We start from the raw sequence: 17,258 nt of genomic DNA on the forward strand, positions 1-17,258 counted from the left end.
CGGGACGTCGCGGGTCGCCCCATCGAGGCACCACGAGGGTGGAGGGAACCTGCAACGGTCTCGCGGAGCCTCTGCGGTCGACACGGCTCTGTGCAATAAAGACCCAAAGAGGTCCAGTCTGCCCCTCGTCTGTCCTGGGGCTTTTCTTTGCTTTTGTGTGAATGTTGTGGCGCCATGTCCGTAAGTGGAACTGTTTCAGTGACTGTACATAATAAATAGACGGTCGTAGCGCTTTGTCTTGCTCGCGTCTTGTCCCTTCCCGCCAATTCATTGCATGACTGCTTACGTGCTTATGTGTTGTTCAAAATAAATGTGCTTGTTTAAATGTCACCAGTTCGTTGTGTCCTCTTTCCCCAAATGAACTGCTATCTTGCCTTCGGAATAATAGCGGACTTTTTGATAGCCGATAAAAGAATCGGGTCCAGCGAGGTCTCGCGATAATACCCCGCTCGGTTATCCCAGAACGGAACGAACCGCTTAAGTGGTTTGTGTCCATGCAGACCTCGCTGAGATACGGTCTCTCGGTAGGCTGCCCGCGCGAATTAGGTATATCGCCAATTCGGCAATTGACCCTGTCGCGCGCGGGTAGAATATTGACTAGGCCGTGGTGTGCGCTTGGAGCACATCCGTGACTGGTTTTCGGCGTTGTTCCAAAAAGTCGCGACTGAATTGTCCGTCCGGTGGGCGTACGGCCGCGATTCGGCTAAAAAGCGGACTTTTGCACGCTGGCGGGCGCAGATTCGTAACAATATGTATATATTTATATTTAATAATTGTACTTTACATTTTAATTGCTGTTATATTTTGGGCAAATTACCATGCGCAGTCAGTATTAATTCCTTTACAATATTGCAAAAATTATATTCGTTTATGTGCCGGTGCAAACTGTATTATTCTGACCCACTTGTACAGTAACAAAATATACTCCTCATGTGCCTTTACAAAGCATGTTGCCTACCTGATACCTTTGTCGATGTGTCAGAGAAGCAGGGACGTTCATTATCCCAAGTGAACCCTACCTTACCAGGCATGCTGTTGACATTTGTGAAAACGTTGAGATTTTAAAGAGCATATTGTCCTCGGTGTACAGATTTTTTATTTTTATTTTTGCTGCCACCAGAAACATGCTGCATCACCAATATTGCCTTAACTTAGAAAATTCTGTAATGAATTATGCTTGCTCCCTAATTAAAAAGTGATGCACATGCCAAGGGCCTTGTTATAAGTGCATGTACAACAACAGTGCTGTTAGCTTGCCTCCACTTGTAATTTATTTCTCATAACTTAGACGTAGCAATACCAACTAGACATTCATTCATCAGAAGACGATCAGTGAAATAGCAAACACGTGTTGTTAGCTGTTAGGGTTTGTACGTATTTTGTACGTATTTTATGTGGCACGCGACGTCTAATCAATCCACTCTGTGCGAGTCGCGTTCTGGAGATGACGTCAACGGTCACGTGACGTGCGGTTCGCTGAACTCAACTTTTTTTGAGGGGTGGGGAGTATAGATCGGAGTATAGAATAGCAAGTTGTGAAAAGCACTAGAAATGATCGAAATCTTGGTCTAATTATTCCATTGTTGATTTTAAAAAAGAAACGGGTGATTTCTTCGCTCGGAAGGTCAAGTTAATATATAAATAACCAGAAAGTTTTGAGTGTCATGGGGCCTTTAATAACAGTGCCCTCTCTGATATCCCAAACTGTGATTTTTTTTTTCAAACATCCATGGGCTCCGTTCCAACCAAACAAGTATCTCACTCTCTCATTCATTACATTCCTCCATATCTCAAACATGCTCGCTTTCCTCTCATCACACCTCCCCCTCTTCCCACCCTCTCACATATTGTTCCTCCCCCGCCCGCTCCCAGTTTTACCATATCTCTACCCAGTCTCATCCTTCCTCTCTCCCCACCCCTCCCTTCTCCCTCTTCCCCCATGACCATACCTGCTCTCATCATCTTCCCTCTCCCTCAAAGCTTCTCTCTCACTTCTCCCTCGCAAATCGGCCACCTCCTCCATCTTCAAAGCAAACCTCTCTCTTTCCCCCTCCAAGCTTCCTCCTGACCCTTCTCAAAAGCTCCCACCTGACCCTTTTACCTCAATTCTCACCCCCCCTCAAATCTCTCCCTTCTCAAAGCTGTGCCCCACCCCCCTCATCCACAAAGCTGCCTCCTTCCCCCACCAACTCCAATCTCTTTCTTCCCTTTACCCCCTCTCTTATTACTCCCCACTGCTATAATCATCCCTTCACCACCGAGCCCTTTGTCCTCCTCCCCATCTGACCCTCTCCCCTAGCTCTTCTGCAATCTCCAACACACTGTCAACAACTCTGCCTACCTCCACCTCTCCTCCTTCATCCTGTCCTCCCCCTCCCCTCCCCTCATCTCCACCCAAAGCCTCCTCCTTTCCCTCTTCCTTAAGCCTAAGTCACATTTGCTCTACGGCTAGGATACGGTGGCCGTACCCCCCCCCTTGAATTGACAGGAATGTGCGGCGGCCGCAGAGTTTCTGAGGTGGCCTCAGGGTGGCCCTACGCCATATGGCTATATTTTACAGGCCGTAGAGGTCGCCGTGGAATTATAGCGTGGAGTTATAACTTTTTTCATTTCTAGGTTGGCCGTAGCAATTAGACAAGCCGTAGCCATGACGTAGATGTGTTCCACGTCGACCGTAGTAGGGCGTACGGTGGGCTTGCGTTATTCGTGCGTTTTCCGTAGGCTCTTATCAATGAAAAATGAATTTTGCCAACCCCCAAAAAAATTACGGCAGCCGCACTATTTCCACGGTCGCCGTAGGATAGTCCTAAGGTGTCCCTGTGTTCAACATACGGTGGCCTTGCGGTCTGTGTGACTACCTGCGGGCAACGCAGGGTCGACGCACGGTTCCCCTACGTCTGCGTGCGTCCTACGTACGACCTCAGTGGCAGTCTGCGTCGACCGTGCGCTACCGCTAGAGATCGGAGTATAGGTGTTTGCCTATACTCCGAACTGGTATATTCAGTTATATATATATTATAGTTATAGTATATTCAGTTATATATGCTGGTATATTCCGAACTGGTATATTTTTATTTCAGTAAAAAAGAACTGGTATATATACCCACTCATTACCATCCGTCTGGCTGCACGTTCACCTTAGGGCCCCCCTGCGGGCACCTTGAGGCTACCTTCCGTCTGCCTTTAAAACTCTATGGCTGCCGCAGGGACGCCCTAAGGTCACTGTGCGACATCAAATCAAAGACCGTACGGCACCCCCCACGTTTTCGGTCTCCACAATTTCTAAATACCTCGTGCGGCTCCCCGAAAAATAAAAACATATGTGACTGCTACATTGTGTGACCATGGAAATACTGCGGCCGCCCTGTAATTGCTAGTGGCCCTAGATTTTGTCGACACGGCTGCCGTGCCAAATGTGACTTAGGCCTTAACAGTGTGGACCTCAAAGATCTGAGGACTTCGCTCTAACCTGACTCGCTCCGCACAGGTTGCCGCTGACAAACCAGACATAATCTACTGAACAGGAACTTTCCTCCTTCAATATATCTGAAGGTGACTCCTTAGTTTCTCTCTGGTTACTCCCTCCTCTGCTATGATGGACCTGAGCCTTGTTCTGGTGGCAGAGTTACTCTCTTTATCAAAAACTCTATTCCTCACTCTCTATGCATTGCCCTCACTCCTCCACACCCCAGAAATTCCTCTGGCTCTGGCTTCCCCTCCACTTCCATCTCTTGTATATATGTATGTTGTACCCTCCACCAAACAGTGATGACTAACATCTCACTCGCCAAACACCTGGATCAACTTCTATCCACTTATTCCAACTCTCTCTTATTCATATGTGGTGACTTCAATTGCCATCATGCCAGTTGGTGGAGTGTGGGTACCTCTCTCACCTGCCATGGCACTTCAGCAAAGGATTTATGCGACTCATTCAGACTGACACAATCTGTCAACTTCTCGACCTGGTTCTCAGCCAACGGTTACTCCATCTCTTCTGGATTTGATTTTGACCAATTTCCCAGAAAATGTCTGCTCTTTATATGCTTGTCCTGTTGTCCTGAAACAACTTGCCTTTGCCTCATGAAAAACAAACCCAACTGAGGGTAATCTCAGTTCCTTCCATAAAGCTCGGAACAAGTGTGTATCTACCCTCAGGAGAGCCAGAAAACAACATCTTTCTAAGCTCGTCTGAACTCTCAAACCTCTCTTCCTCCTGCAAATCCTGGTGGTGTCTAATGAAATCTGTTTCTGGTGTATATTCCCCCTCCATTCCCTCCCTTACCTCAAATGGCTGCACAGCTGACACTGTACGTGAAAAGGCTGAATGCCTCAACTCCATGTTTGCTTCTAAATCTTGTGTCCGAAACCCATTGCTTTCTGTACTCACCTTACCCAGTTGCAATCAGCTGTTCTTGGACTCTGTGTCCTTTTCTCCTGACAAGGTGGAGAGCTTGCTGTCAAACCTCGATTCAGATTATGCAACCGGTCCCCGTGTCATAAAAATTTGCTCTTGCTCACCCTCTCTCTGTTCTATTCACCCTCTCTTTGCTCAAGGTCATCTGCCATCTGCTTGGAAATCAGCAAACATTACTGCCCTGCATAAAAAAGTGCAAAAACAGATCCCTGCAACTACAGACCAATCAGCCTTCTCCCAATCATCACCAAGGTCATGGAATCCATCATCACTTCTGACATCAAATCCTTCCTCTTCCCCAATGGCTTGATTTCCGATCATCAATTTGGATTTAGACCATGTCACTTGACACTGGACATGCTGCTTCTGCTTTCCCGACAATGGATGGAGGTCCTCGATGCCAGACACGAGATCAGAGCCATCTACCGAGACGTTTCGCATGGTCTGGAATCCTGCCCTGCTCACCAAAATCTCTTCTTATAGTATCCAAGGCAATCTCCACTCATGGCTCGCAGACTTCCTCTCCCGTCGCAGTTAACTGGTGGCCCTTGATGGAATTCTCTCATCTCCTCTTCCTGTCCAGGCTGGAATTCCTCAAAGCAGTGTTCTGGGCCCTTTGTTTTTTTTTTTATGGTTTTCATCATTGATCTCTCTGACTCGAGAAAATCCTCTTTATCTCTATGCTGATGATTTCACCCTCTGCCGTACCATCTGTCATCCCTCAGATTGGCAGGCAGCAGCCTCCTCACTCTCTGCAGACCTGGATAAAATCATAAGCTGGTCCAACACTTGGAACATGTCTTTCAATCCTGATAAATCTCACACACTCACTATGTCTCTCCGAAAGCACCATCTGGAACCCCCCCCCCCAAACTTTCTCAACAATCGGCTTGAAGTCCTTTCCTTCAAGCTTTTGGGTTTTACGATCTTCAAATGATCCTTGGAAAGCCATATTTCCAAGCTGGCCTCCAAAGCCAGTCGCCGACTGGGCATCCTCCGTCATGCAAAGTCCTTCCTTGGCAAACCTGAGCTCCTGACCACATACAAAGCTTTCATCCGCAGCCTGATTGAGTACTGCTCTCCACTCTGGGCTGGTGCTTCCGCCTCATGCCTTTCTTGTCTTCACGCTGTGGAAACCACAGCTTTTAGGATCATCCGTACCTCCCGCGATGAAGCTGAGTCTTCAGGTCTCTCACTCTCTTACCGCAGGTAGGTCAGTGGTCTTTGTCTTCAACTGTCGACTCTCTGACCTCATCCCCCTCCCCCCTGCTCTGTCTGTTATCTACCACACCCCCCCAATGTTTCAGCAGTTCGCTCAAGGTCCGTCAGCAACCCCCTTCTGGTGAAACTACCAAAATCAAGAACCACTGCTCACCTTCACACTTTTCATTCCTCTTTTTTTTTCCCCCCACCTCTGGAACAAACTCTCACACACTCAAATCCCACTCTTTCCTCCAGGTCTTCAAAACAGCTGTTCACCACCATCTCTTACCTTCCCCCATCCAAAATCTTGATCTTTTACTACCCCCGTGAATCCACCCCAAACCCACCCCTTTCAAATTCACTGCTTTCCTTCCTGAAAGTCCCCGTGTACCCCACGTACCTCGTGTACCTGGCCCCATCCCTCTCCCTTCCATAGTTCTCATGTCTCTATTCCCCACTGTTTTGTGCTTCTCTCTTGTCTCCTGCTTCCTTTGTTATACATTTTGTGTTGGATCTTATATGACCCTCGACATTGTACATCAAAAAGAAGTTTGCCCTCCTAAAATCCAACACTGCTACACTATCCCGAACATCACATCTCAACAATAGAGTTGCTCTTACTACGTTGTGATCACTGGACCCCAAATGCTCTCCAACGTACCATATTTGGATCATTTCTCAAAAAGAAGTCCAACACACACCCACCCCCTTGTGGAGTTTTGTACAAATTGCCTCAAAAAGCAATCCTGGGCTCGGTCTCAAAAATCCTCATCTGCTCTGCCCTCTCCCCGTTCCTATACTTCACCCAATCTATGGCTGGCAAGTCAAAATCCCCCATAATCAAAACTCTTCCCTCATCACATGCCCATATTTCCTGTTCTTCCCTCACACCAGGAGCCCTATAAAAGCATCTTACAAGCACCTTGATCATACTTGTCTTGCAATCCCAAATGTCTATTCACACAGAACCATCTCTATCAATTCCCCCATAATGTCGAGCCTTTCTGTCGATACAATACAGGTATTGCCTTTCGAGTTTATTACCTCCATTTTATTTATCTGGGTGTTTTTCGTTTTGATTGCTTTTTTGTAATCAGTTGCAGGTTTAAAATCGACTTTTTGCGAAAGAATTTAAAGTCGTACAGGAGAGGTAACTCTTTGTGGGACCATAAAAATGTCTAATTGGGGACCGCTGGGGAATGGGCAGGGAAGGGGTGTTCCACGTTGTGTGACACCTTTGTTTTTGGGCACTGACGTGTACCGACGAGTCTGGCTCGTGGGATTTCCTCATGGGAGCGAGTGATTCGTGTATTCTCGGTGTCTGTGGAAACGCGACCAGTGAAGGTTGTGGCGCCTGGCTATTGGCCCCGTTCGGTTGCATGACTGGCCCTGTCCGGAAGGCGTGGAGGCTGGGCGGGGCAACGGCAGGTGGATTGAGGCGTAATCAGTTACTTCAACGTGGGAGGTGAGAGGATGTTTATTGCGTGTGTGATGTCAGTTGTTTAGACAAATGCATACATACATGGGTGCACCAGGACGTGGTTAAGGAGAGTCACGTGACCTGCCCATGTTCCGATGTGGTGCTGTGTTGTGTTGTGCCCATGTCCGGAATAAACCTATTGTTCCCACTTCAGAGTCTTCATCCCTGTTCTTTTGAGTACATTACAGTGGCAACAAGGATGTCTTCTTGCATCGGAATATTGCGTGAATACGCAATAGGGGATGATTGGGAAGACTATACTGATCGTCTGAAGCAGTACTTCGTTGCAAACAAAATGGACACTGATGAGGACACTGAAGGGCGATGAGCTGTATTACTGACCGTATGCGGTGCTCCGATGTACAGCCTCGTCAAAGATCTTTTTGCCCAAGCCAAACCTGAAAAGTCGTATGAAGAGCTCGTCAATCTCGTGTAAAGACTTCACCCTAAACCGGGTAAGATCGTCTGGAGATATAAATTGTATACCCACCATCGTCAAGATGCATCAGAGTTTGTGGATAATTTACGCCGACTCACCAAACATTGTGAGTTTCCAGATAAACTCGAAGAGATGTTACGTGATTTCTTTATAATAGGCAGCAATGAAGATTCAATTCTGTGGAAACTCCTTCCTGAATCCGACCCCAATTTGGTTAAAGTCACTGCGTGTATGCAAACTGCCGAGAGCCTGCGTGTGATCTCTAACAAGTCAAAAGTTATTCAGCAGGATCCATTGGTTAACAAGGTAACCTTTGGCTACAAGCAAAAGTGTTTTAGCAACCCACCAAATTCACCTCCACCTCCTGACATTTCTGAATCTACTCAGAAGGTTGGGGTAACTTGTTGGCATTGTGGTGGTTATCATCAAGCTTTCCATTGTCGGTACAGGAATTATACCTGTGACAACTATGGTAAGCAGAGACACTTGAAGTGTCGTTGTTCTCGATTCAAGTCGAAGAACTTGTCTCCTGCTTATCACTTTGGGGTGAACCCTGATGCAGCGGACGTTAGATCACAGAGCACAGCCTGCAGCAGAGAGTCAAGTGAGGAACTTCATGAGGTTTTCTCTATTGGAACAAAGAGCTCCAATTATAGTTGACGTAACGATCGATAAGATCCCGGTGAGGATGGAAGTTGATACCGGTGCTTCCAGATCAATTATGAGCGAGAGGAAGTTCACCTCCATCTACCCTCCGAGAAAGGCTCCTGCACTCCGGCCTGTATCTACTGACTTGAGAACATACACCAAGGAGGTGGTTCCTGTAGTTGGCTCAGCTAATGTAACTGTCGGATATGGAAACAGCACTCATGTCCTACCACGACTGATAGTGCGTGGAGAAGGACTAATCCTCTTAGGCCAAGATTGGTTACGAATACTCAGACTTGATTGGAGTTACGTAAACAGAGTCTCCAACCCTGATGCTGGATACGATACTGTGCTCAACAAGTATCCTGGCCTGTTTAGTGATGGTGTTGGCACCTTTGCAGGGCCCAAAGGGAGATTCATGTTTCTGCAGATGCTCAGCCATTGTTCCATATGGCTAGACCTGTGCCCTACATGATGCAATCAATGATCGAATGTGAGCTTGACCGCATGCAGTGTGAGGGCATCATCTCACCAGTCGACTACTCCGACTGGGCAGCACCTAACGTTCCAACACTCAAAGCAGATGGAACAGTGCGCATTGGTGGGGACTACAAAATTACAATCAACCGCTATTCAAAGCTGGATGGCTTCCCTTTACCCAAAGCAGAGGATCTGTTCACCACTCTCATGGGTGGCCAGACAATCATTAAGCTTGACTTGACCAATGCCTATGCTCAAATGGAACTGGATGATTATTCCAAGCTCTATACATGCATCAACACTCATCAAGGACCCCACATGTACAACAGATGCCCATTTGGCATACACTCTGCTGCACCAATCTTCCAACGCAAAATGGAGACATTATTGAAAATTGCCCCAAAGACAGTCGTATTCCAGGACAACATGCTAGTGACTGGCAAGTCACAACATGAACACCTCGAGAACCTAAATAAAGTCCTCCTTCAGCTGTCACAAACAGGGTTTTACGCCTAAGGTGTGAGAAGTGTATCTTTATGGCACATCAAGTTGAATACCTGGGTCATCAAATCTCCTGTCAAGGCATTTTGCCCTCTCCGAGCAAAGTTGAAGCAATTGCGAATGCACCAATGCCACAAAACATTTCAGAACTTCGTGCATTCCTGGGTATGTTGACCTACTTTGGTAATTTCCTACCTCAACTAAGCACAACCGTCAAGCCTCTCCATCTTCTCCTCAGGAAAGGCGTTGTCTGGAAATGGGAAGCTGCCCAAACGAGCATTCAAGGCCACTAAAACTATGCTGTCCTCGCCGTTACTTGTCCATTACGACCTATTCAAGGAACGTATTCTCAGTTGTGATAACTCTTCATATGGCATTGGGTGTGTGTTGTTGCAAACAAATGGAACCGGTAATCTCCAGCCTCTTGCGTATGCATCACGAACCCTATCTGACACTGAACGTTGTTCTGCTCAAGTAGAACGAGAGGCATTAGCATGTGTCTGGGGCACCTTAAAGATGCACCAATACGTCTTTGGAAGACATATTACAATTGAGACTGATCACAAACCCTTGTTTGGTCTCCTGGGAGAAAGCAGAGCCATTCTGCCCACATCATCTGGTCGTGTACAACGTTGGGCGCTGACCCTTGCCGGTTATGACTATTCATTGGTTTACCGCCCGGGTAAGGAAATGTACTGTTCTGACTCGCTCAGTTGCTTGCTGCTTCTCGTAACCATCCCAGAACCTCCACAATCTGGCAATATCATTCATCTCATGGCTAATGTCATTCACGATGAGGTGCCCGTAACCGATAAGCAGATTGCTTGTGCTACCAATAGCAATCCAGATTTGTCACAAATTAAACGCTTTGTTATGTCAGGTGATTGGGCATCATTACTGGAAGGGGTGAAATCGTACCGCATCTGGAAGGATAGGATCTCTATTGGTGCAGACTGCCTGCTTTGGGGTAGCTAAGTGATAATTCCGCCGAAACAACGTGTGAAAATGATCAATGAACTCCATGATGCTCATCCTGGCATAGTCACCATGAAGGCTGTTGCCCGAGCCCATGTTTGGTGACCTGGTTTGGACGGTGACATCGACTGCAGTCGATGTTGCACTTGTCAAGCCCATGCCAAGACACCACTGCAGTCTCCATTGGCCATGTGGTCGTGGCCATCAAAGCCGTGGTCCAGACTACACATCGACCATGCTGATCCATTTCAAGGGAAGCTCTTCCTTATCGTTGTTGATGCCCACTCCAAATGGATTGAAGCTCTTTGCTGTAACAGAGAGCTTCAATCTTCAGAGAGCTCTCGTGTTGCCATCCTCATCCTCTGCTGTAACAATTGAAGCTCTATGTACCATGTTTGCACAACATAGTATTCCAAACTCCATTGTATCAGATAATGGATCGTCATTTACGAGTTCAGAGTTTCAGAACTTTTGTGAAATGAATGGCATTAAGCACTACACATCTGCCCCCCTACAAACCTGCCAGTAATGGTCAAGCCGAACGTGATGTTCAGATCATCAAGAATGGTCTAAGCCGCGTCAAGGAAGGCTCCATTCAATGTCGTCCAGCTCGTGTGTTGCTCCATTACTGCACCAGACCACATCAAACCACCGGTCGTTTACCTGCCAAGCTTCTGATGGGTCATGAATTATCAACACGGTTATCGTTAGTGCACCCTCACGTAACGGTCCAAGTCGAGAATAACACGCATCAACAGAAACGTAATCACGACCAAACGTCTGTACACCGCAACTTCCAGATCAATGATTCTGCATCCGTGTTGAACTCCTGATGTGGAACCAAGTGGTTATCTGCCATCATTATTGACAACATTGGTGACAATGATGTTTCTTGTGAAGTTGTGTGATGGTAGATGAATGAGTAAACACGTTTACTAACTCAAGTTACGTCATGGGGAGCGAAACATTGAACCGGCTCAAGTGCCTTTGTCACCCACTCCTGTATTAACACCACTTGCGTTTTAACCTGAGGTGTTTCCTCATGAAAGCTTTTCACCCATTAATGTACCTGAACTCCTTCCCGACCCTGTACCCCTGATTGAGAAACCCACAGCAGTCGCAAGCAAGGACAGCCCTCCACCAGCCCTTAGAACAGGCGTCAGCAACCTAAACCAGGCCGCGGGCCACTGGGCCACGTTCGGGCCACCTCGCGGGCCGCACCCCCCTCCCAACCCGAAAAAATAACAAACACACCTAAAATCAATGATAATAAATGTAATTGTAAATTGAACCTTAAGACCTTCAGCCATCTGAAACAACAACGAAAAAATATTTAAGACCAAGTTAAGTGGACTAGAAGTGAAAATAATTTATTGTGATGTACAGAGACTGTGATATATGTGGAAGAATCATATGTCCACAAATGTTAAATTTGCCGTCGGTTCAGAAAAATGTTTCGCGGGCCGCACCTAATGGAAATCCGGACAAGGCGCTGCGGGCCGCACGGGAGAAGCTCGCGGGCCGCAGGTTGCCGACCTCGACCTTAGAAGATTAGCTCGTGTCTGTAATCCTCCTGAACGTCTTGATTTGTTTAAAATAAAAAAAACAGTTGGGGAAGGGGGGGTGGGGGGATGTGATGTGTCAGTAGTTTATACGCATGCGTCCATCCATGGGTGCACAGGGGCGTGGTTAAGGAGAGTCACGTGACCCGACCACTCACGTTCGGTGCGGGGTTGTGCCCGAATCCGGAATAAACCTGTTGGTCCCACTCCAGAGTCTTCGTCCCTGTTCATCGATTACGTCACAGCGTGGAACAAGTTGTGGTGAGACGTCGTGGTCTTCATTTTCATTCTGATTAATTGTTTGTTGATTCACCGTCTCGACGGATCGCGTCCGTTTTCTGTGCTCTTGTCTAAGAGCACGTGCTCGCGACTCGCCGGCTACTCGCTTCGCTATGCGGACCGTTTTGGCGTCCATTTTATCTTCCCGGAGAGGTTTAAAAGGATTAGCTAATCCCATCATTACAGGGGCGTCCCCAGGCGTTCTATGGGATGATCGTTATCGGATCACAATTTAAATTGTTCTGTGCGATGAGCGTCGGAAATGTGCTTACTTTGAAATAATTATGTAAAAGACAAATGTCCTAAAAAAAAACAAAAAAAAAAAAACCACTTCAAAACGTATCGGCAGATAAACCTTGTATGTATGTGTGGACGTCTGAAAATCCCTCGATTTCCCCACCTTCCAAAAATTCCAACCCACCCCTCACCCATCCCTCCCCCTCCCACCCCACCCCTCACCCATCCCTCCCCTCCCTCCCCACCCCTCACCCATCCCTCCCCCCTCCCTCCTCCCTCCCCCCAAACCCACCCACTCCACCTCCACTGTATTCTTTTTTTAACACCGTGAACAAACTTTGGTCCATCATGTGTGATGCAGGTTGTCAAATTTCATCGAGGTGTGCTAAAAACAAACCATGAAATTTCGCCATTTGGCCCAACATTGCCGTGGTGCACTCCCAGGTTAATTTTGCTGCAACTTCAAACTTCAATCTTGATGGTTTACTAAAGTCTGCCTCGAGCTTGGTTGGATGACCCATCTTTTGTGTGTGCATACGTATAGTGTATATATGAAAATGAAATAGTTTTGTTTGTGACCTTCCTGCTTTGAGCTCCCAAGGCTAATCATGACATAATGTTCTCGGATCAGATTGATGACCACGTCAAACCTAAATAGGGGGGGGGGGGGGGGTTAAACAGTCATGAGGGAGATCATTTGGCCCGTTATTTCATTGTTGCACTCCCAAGTTAACTTCTTAATTACAGCTTAAAAAGGCTATCTTCTTGATGTTTTACGAAAGTCGAAGTGACCCACTTCAACCTTCACACCCTTTAGCCCCATTCGAGACCCTTTGGACACTTGAAGACCCCTTTTAGACCCTTCACACACCTTATACCTCATTAGGACCCGAAAGACACTTTAGACCGGTGGTTCTTAACGTGGGGTGCACACACCCCAGGGTGTCAAGACATCATTTCTGGTGGTGTGAAACATGCTGGCAGGTGGTTTTGCTGTGAAAATTAAGGAGTGCAAATAATCAAATAATAGTCTTTCTTTCTCAGACCTGTCCTAACTCTTTGATTTTTTTTATTTTATTTTATTATTATGTTATTGAGAAAGGGAGTGAGAAAATATTCTGAGAATTAAAGGGGTGCAGGCACCAAAAAAGGTTAAGACCCTTTCCTCCTCTTACATCCTCTGGACTCTTTTTAGACACTTTAAACCCCTTTATATACAAACCCTGAGGAGATGGATACCCTGCTATCTATATTCTTCTAATAAATAAATGTAATATTCTGTCTATCTGTGTGTAACACCAATCATGCCAAAACTACTGAGCCAACTGCCACCATACTTGGCGGTTGGCACATGGACCAAGTTCAACGTCGTGGTGAACATGGGCTACTTGGTTCTATCTACAGTCACAGGTGTTTGTGAGGGAAGGTCGACAAAAATTTTTTACGTAAATGTGTATTGTGTCACGCCACCCGGTATAAATAGACCCCTTTCCGATGGTGGTGTTCAGAGGGTATTGCAAGTCAGCTGTGGATATAACTTGCATTTTTGCATTGTACACATCCCCAGAGAGTGGGAAGCCCCAAAGCCAACCTCCACTAATCAGGGATGGGGTGGGATGGAGGGGATGGGGTGGGGGTGGTAGTCCAGAGGGAGGGGTGGGGGATGATGATGCTGCAGGGAGAGGGGTGGGATGAGGGAGGGAAGGGGTGAGAGGGAGGGACCTGGCATTGCTGGGTTCCTCTGCTTAGAATGTATATAAAAGCTAAACTTTTGTTTGTGACCTGACTACTTTGAGCTCCCAAGGTTAATTGTGATAAAACTTTCTATGATCAGGTTTATAACCACGATCTACCGAAACCTAAATAGAGGTTTTAATTTAAACTGTCACCAGGATGACATTTCGCTTATTTGCCGTGTTGCACTTCCGAAGTAATGTCTTTACTAACCCAAGGTAATTTATTCAATGCAGCTTCACTCCTTTATGCCCTTTCGACCCCTTAGACCCCTTCGACCTTCGTAACTTATTGACCCCTTCACACCCATTTAGACCGTTTTGAGACCTATAGATGACCTTCGATACTTTAAGACCCTTTGGACACTTTATAGTTTAGACCCCTTTATGGCCCTTGAGACACTTTATACCCCCTTGGATACCTTAAACCTGTCAGACCTTTTCAACCCTTTTTGACTTTCTAAGACCCTAAAGCCACTTTCGATCCCTTTAGACCCCTTAGAAAATCGAACAAAAAAATTCCCCTGAAAATCGTTTTTGATGACCTATTTGTGCACAATTTGCATCACATTGCAAGTTGAAATGACCAATTGAAACGGATATTCCAAATCTAAACTGAGACTTGTGAGCTATGGATCATCGAATGGGAACGAAATGTTGTGAGAAATAACAAATGGAAATTGCCAAAAATATAGTTACGGGGAGTTTCGAGAGAGGGGGCATGTTTGGGGCTGAAGAAATGATGTGAAGAAGGATAGGTGCCTGGAGGTGGTCGATTGGCATTGGCATGGAAAGAACTTCCGTGACCTTCCGTCTGGCGGTAGGCTCATAACGTTCCTTTCCCAGCTGAGCTTTCATAATATCACCCTCACTCCCAAGCAGTACTTCAGAGGTACAACAAGTATGGATTGAAAATATTCACTGGTGGAATGGAATGAGGTTGCCAAGGTTACCAGCTCCACTGCGATATCTGATCACTGAATTGCTATTTATACAAATACACACACAAAAAATTGCTCATTTAAATGTAAGACTTCTCCGAACCCGTTAATGACCAGTACCCTGCAAGTGTATACATACGAGGTGTGTTCAAAAAGTATCCAACCTTAATTTTTTGTGCGTAAACAAATGAAGCTAGGGAGGCGTGGTTTGGTGCACGTATGTAGGCGATCCTAATCCGTATGCGTGAATATTTTCCCGCCTGCAGAAGCTGTCAGTCGCCGACAGACCGCCGATGAGTGAGGAAGTGTAAGTGAGCGCCGTCGGATTTTCGTTTTTGACAAAATGACGGATCACTCTGGTCTCTTCGTCAGTGATCGCTGTGTTGCAGTTGGGATCGCTGTTCACAGTCTCCAACATGTCCTGTGCGATCTCCAAACGGAGTTGCTTCTGCTCGATCGTTAGCAGCTTTGGCACGAACTTCGCTGAGATTCTCCTTAAGCCCAAATTCTCAGTCCCAATGGAATAAACAGATCCAATGCTGACGCCCGCCTCGTCTGCAAGTTCTCTGATCGTGATTCGACGATCCTGCATCAGCAGGGTCCTCACTTGGTCAATGACGATCTCATTTCTGGATGTTGAGGGCCTACCAGAACGTGCTTCACTTTCCACTGATGTGCGACCATCTTTGAAGCGGTTGTACCACTCTTTTATCTGTGTGGTGCCCATTGCTTCGTTCCCGGAAGCCTGTTGAATCTTGCAGATCGTTTCCACTTGGGAATCGCCAAGCTTTACACAAAATTTGATGCAGTAGCGTTGTTCAAGTTTTTCCGTCATTTTGTCAAAAACGAAAATCCAACGGTGCTCACTTACACTTCCTCACTCATCAGCGGTCTGTCGGCGACTGACAGATTCTGCAGGCGGGAAAATATTCACGCATACGGATTAGGATCGCCTACATACGTGCACGAAACCACGCCTCCCGAGCTTCATTTGTTTACGCACGAAAAATTAAGGTTGGATACTTTTTGAACACACCTTGTGTGTATATATATATATATATATATATATATATATATATATATATATATATATATATATATATATATATATATATATATATATATATATATATATGGATACAAACATGACATACTGGTGACCGAAGCTTTTCGTGCTGCACTCCAGGGTAAAAATCGAAGGAAGTGAAGGCGTGTGCTTTATACGCAGGTCTCAATAAGGTAGACGCTGATTGGTCAACCGTAATGACGTCACGGTTAATCCGAATGCCCGTTGGTCGACTCATCATCTTCACCTCAAGCTCCTATTGGCTGGAGCAGAGTTTGTCGATGATTGACGTTTGCAACCGCATCCTGGAGAGAGGGGGGATGGGTTTCCCCTAAGGTCCATTCACCATTTGTTACCGTACTTCCCGTGATCTTTCCATGCTGAAAGACACAAAGATCGTACAAATTCCTTTTGACGACATAGTATTGGATCGGTGGTAAGGATGAAGGTTGCTTCCAACACACGTAAATGAAACGAGCTCTGACCTCTGCTCAATATCCTGAACTTATCTGTATTGTACTGGTCTGCACAGATAGGGTTGGCAACCAGGTGCTGTGCAATGGTAGATGAAGCGGGTACAGTGGCCGGTGGTTGCTGGATATTTCTACATGCTCGCACTGGTTGTGTTCTAACCCTCACAATCTTTCTTCGAATCGCCAAGGGGATGTGTTGTTTGATCTGATCAGCCAATGTTGGTGTTGTGCGGCCCACGTACCGAGCTTCACATCGGCACTTAAACTCATAAATAACATTGCTGGTTTGTGAGGTGGGTAGCACATCCTTGTTGACTGACGTCAGCAAACGGCGAGAGGTAAAGATTACTCGTGGTTGCACAGCCAGAAACGTGTTGGACACAATATGTTTTATTTGTACTTCAAACCTTCATGATGATCCGAAGGGAGGAGGGAGATCTGTAAGGTGGAGGAGTATCATTGTCCAGGCAGGGCAGAAGCTTGGTGCTGTTGGACCTCACCCCTTATAAAGGGAAGAGAAGGAGGAGAACAAACAATCTCTCTCTTGGAAAGAATGATATGTCAATGTCATACTTCACATCATCCTTTTCCATTCACTTCATTGCTTTGAATAATTTGAAGCAAATTGTATCTGTTCCTTCCTCAGGGCCTGACCAAAGACCCCCAGGATTATCCGGACAAGAAGAGTCTTCCTCATGTACATGTGGCTCTGTGGCTGAACTCTCAAGGTGGCCGACCTGTAAAAGCCGGAGATACTATTTCCTACATAATTTGCAAGGTATGACTCTGAAGGGGATAACAATAACACCAACACCTTCAAAATA

The 17,258-nt window shown here is 46.3% G+C and overlaps 1 protein-coding gene across 1 annotated transcript in view; it reads left to right on the forward strand.

Annotated features, from left to right (window-relative positions):
• The window catches only part of POLA1 (DNA polymerase alpha 1, catalytic subunit), a 230,357-nt gene that overhangs the window by 171,170 nt on the left and 41,929 nt on the right, over nucleotides 1–17,258 (forward strand). The window contains exon 31 of the mRNA XM_085884021.1: nucleotides 17,081–17,212. Coding sequence (XP_085740147.1) covers nucleotides 17,081–17,212 — 132 coding nt within the window. The remainder of the gene's footprint in view (nucleotides 1–17,080; nucleotides 17,213–17,258) is intronic.

The sequence above is a fragment of the Eptatretus burgeri genome, chromosome 6 (assembly GCF_056783735.1).
Source record: "Eptatretus burgeri isolate ZD-2024b chromosome 6, Ebu_testis_v1, whole genome shotgun sequence".
Lineage (NCBI taxonomy): Eukaryota > Metazoa > Chordata > Myxini > Myxiniformes > Myxinidae > Eptatretus > Eptatretus burgeri.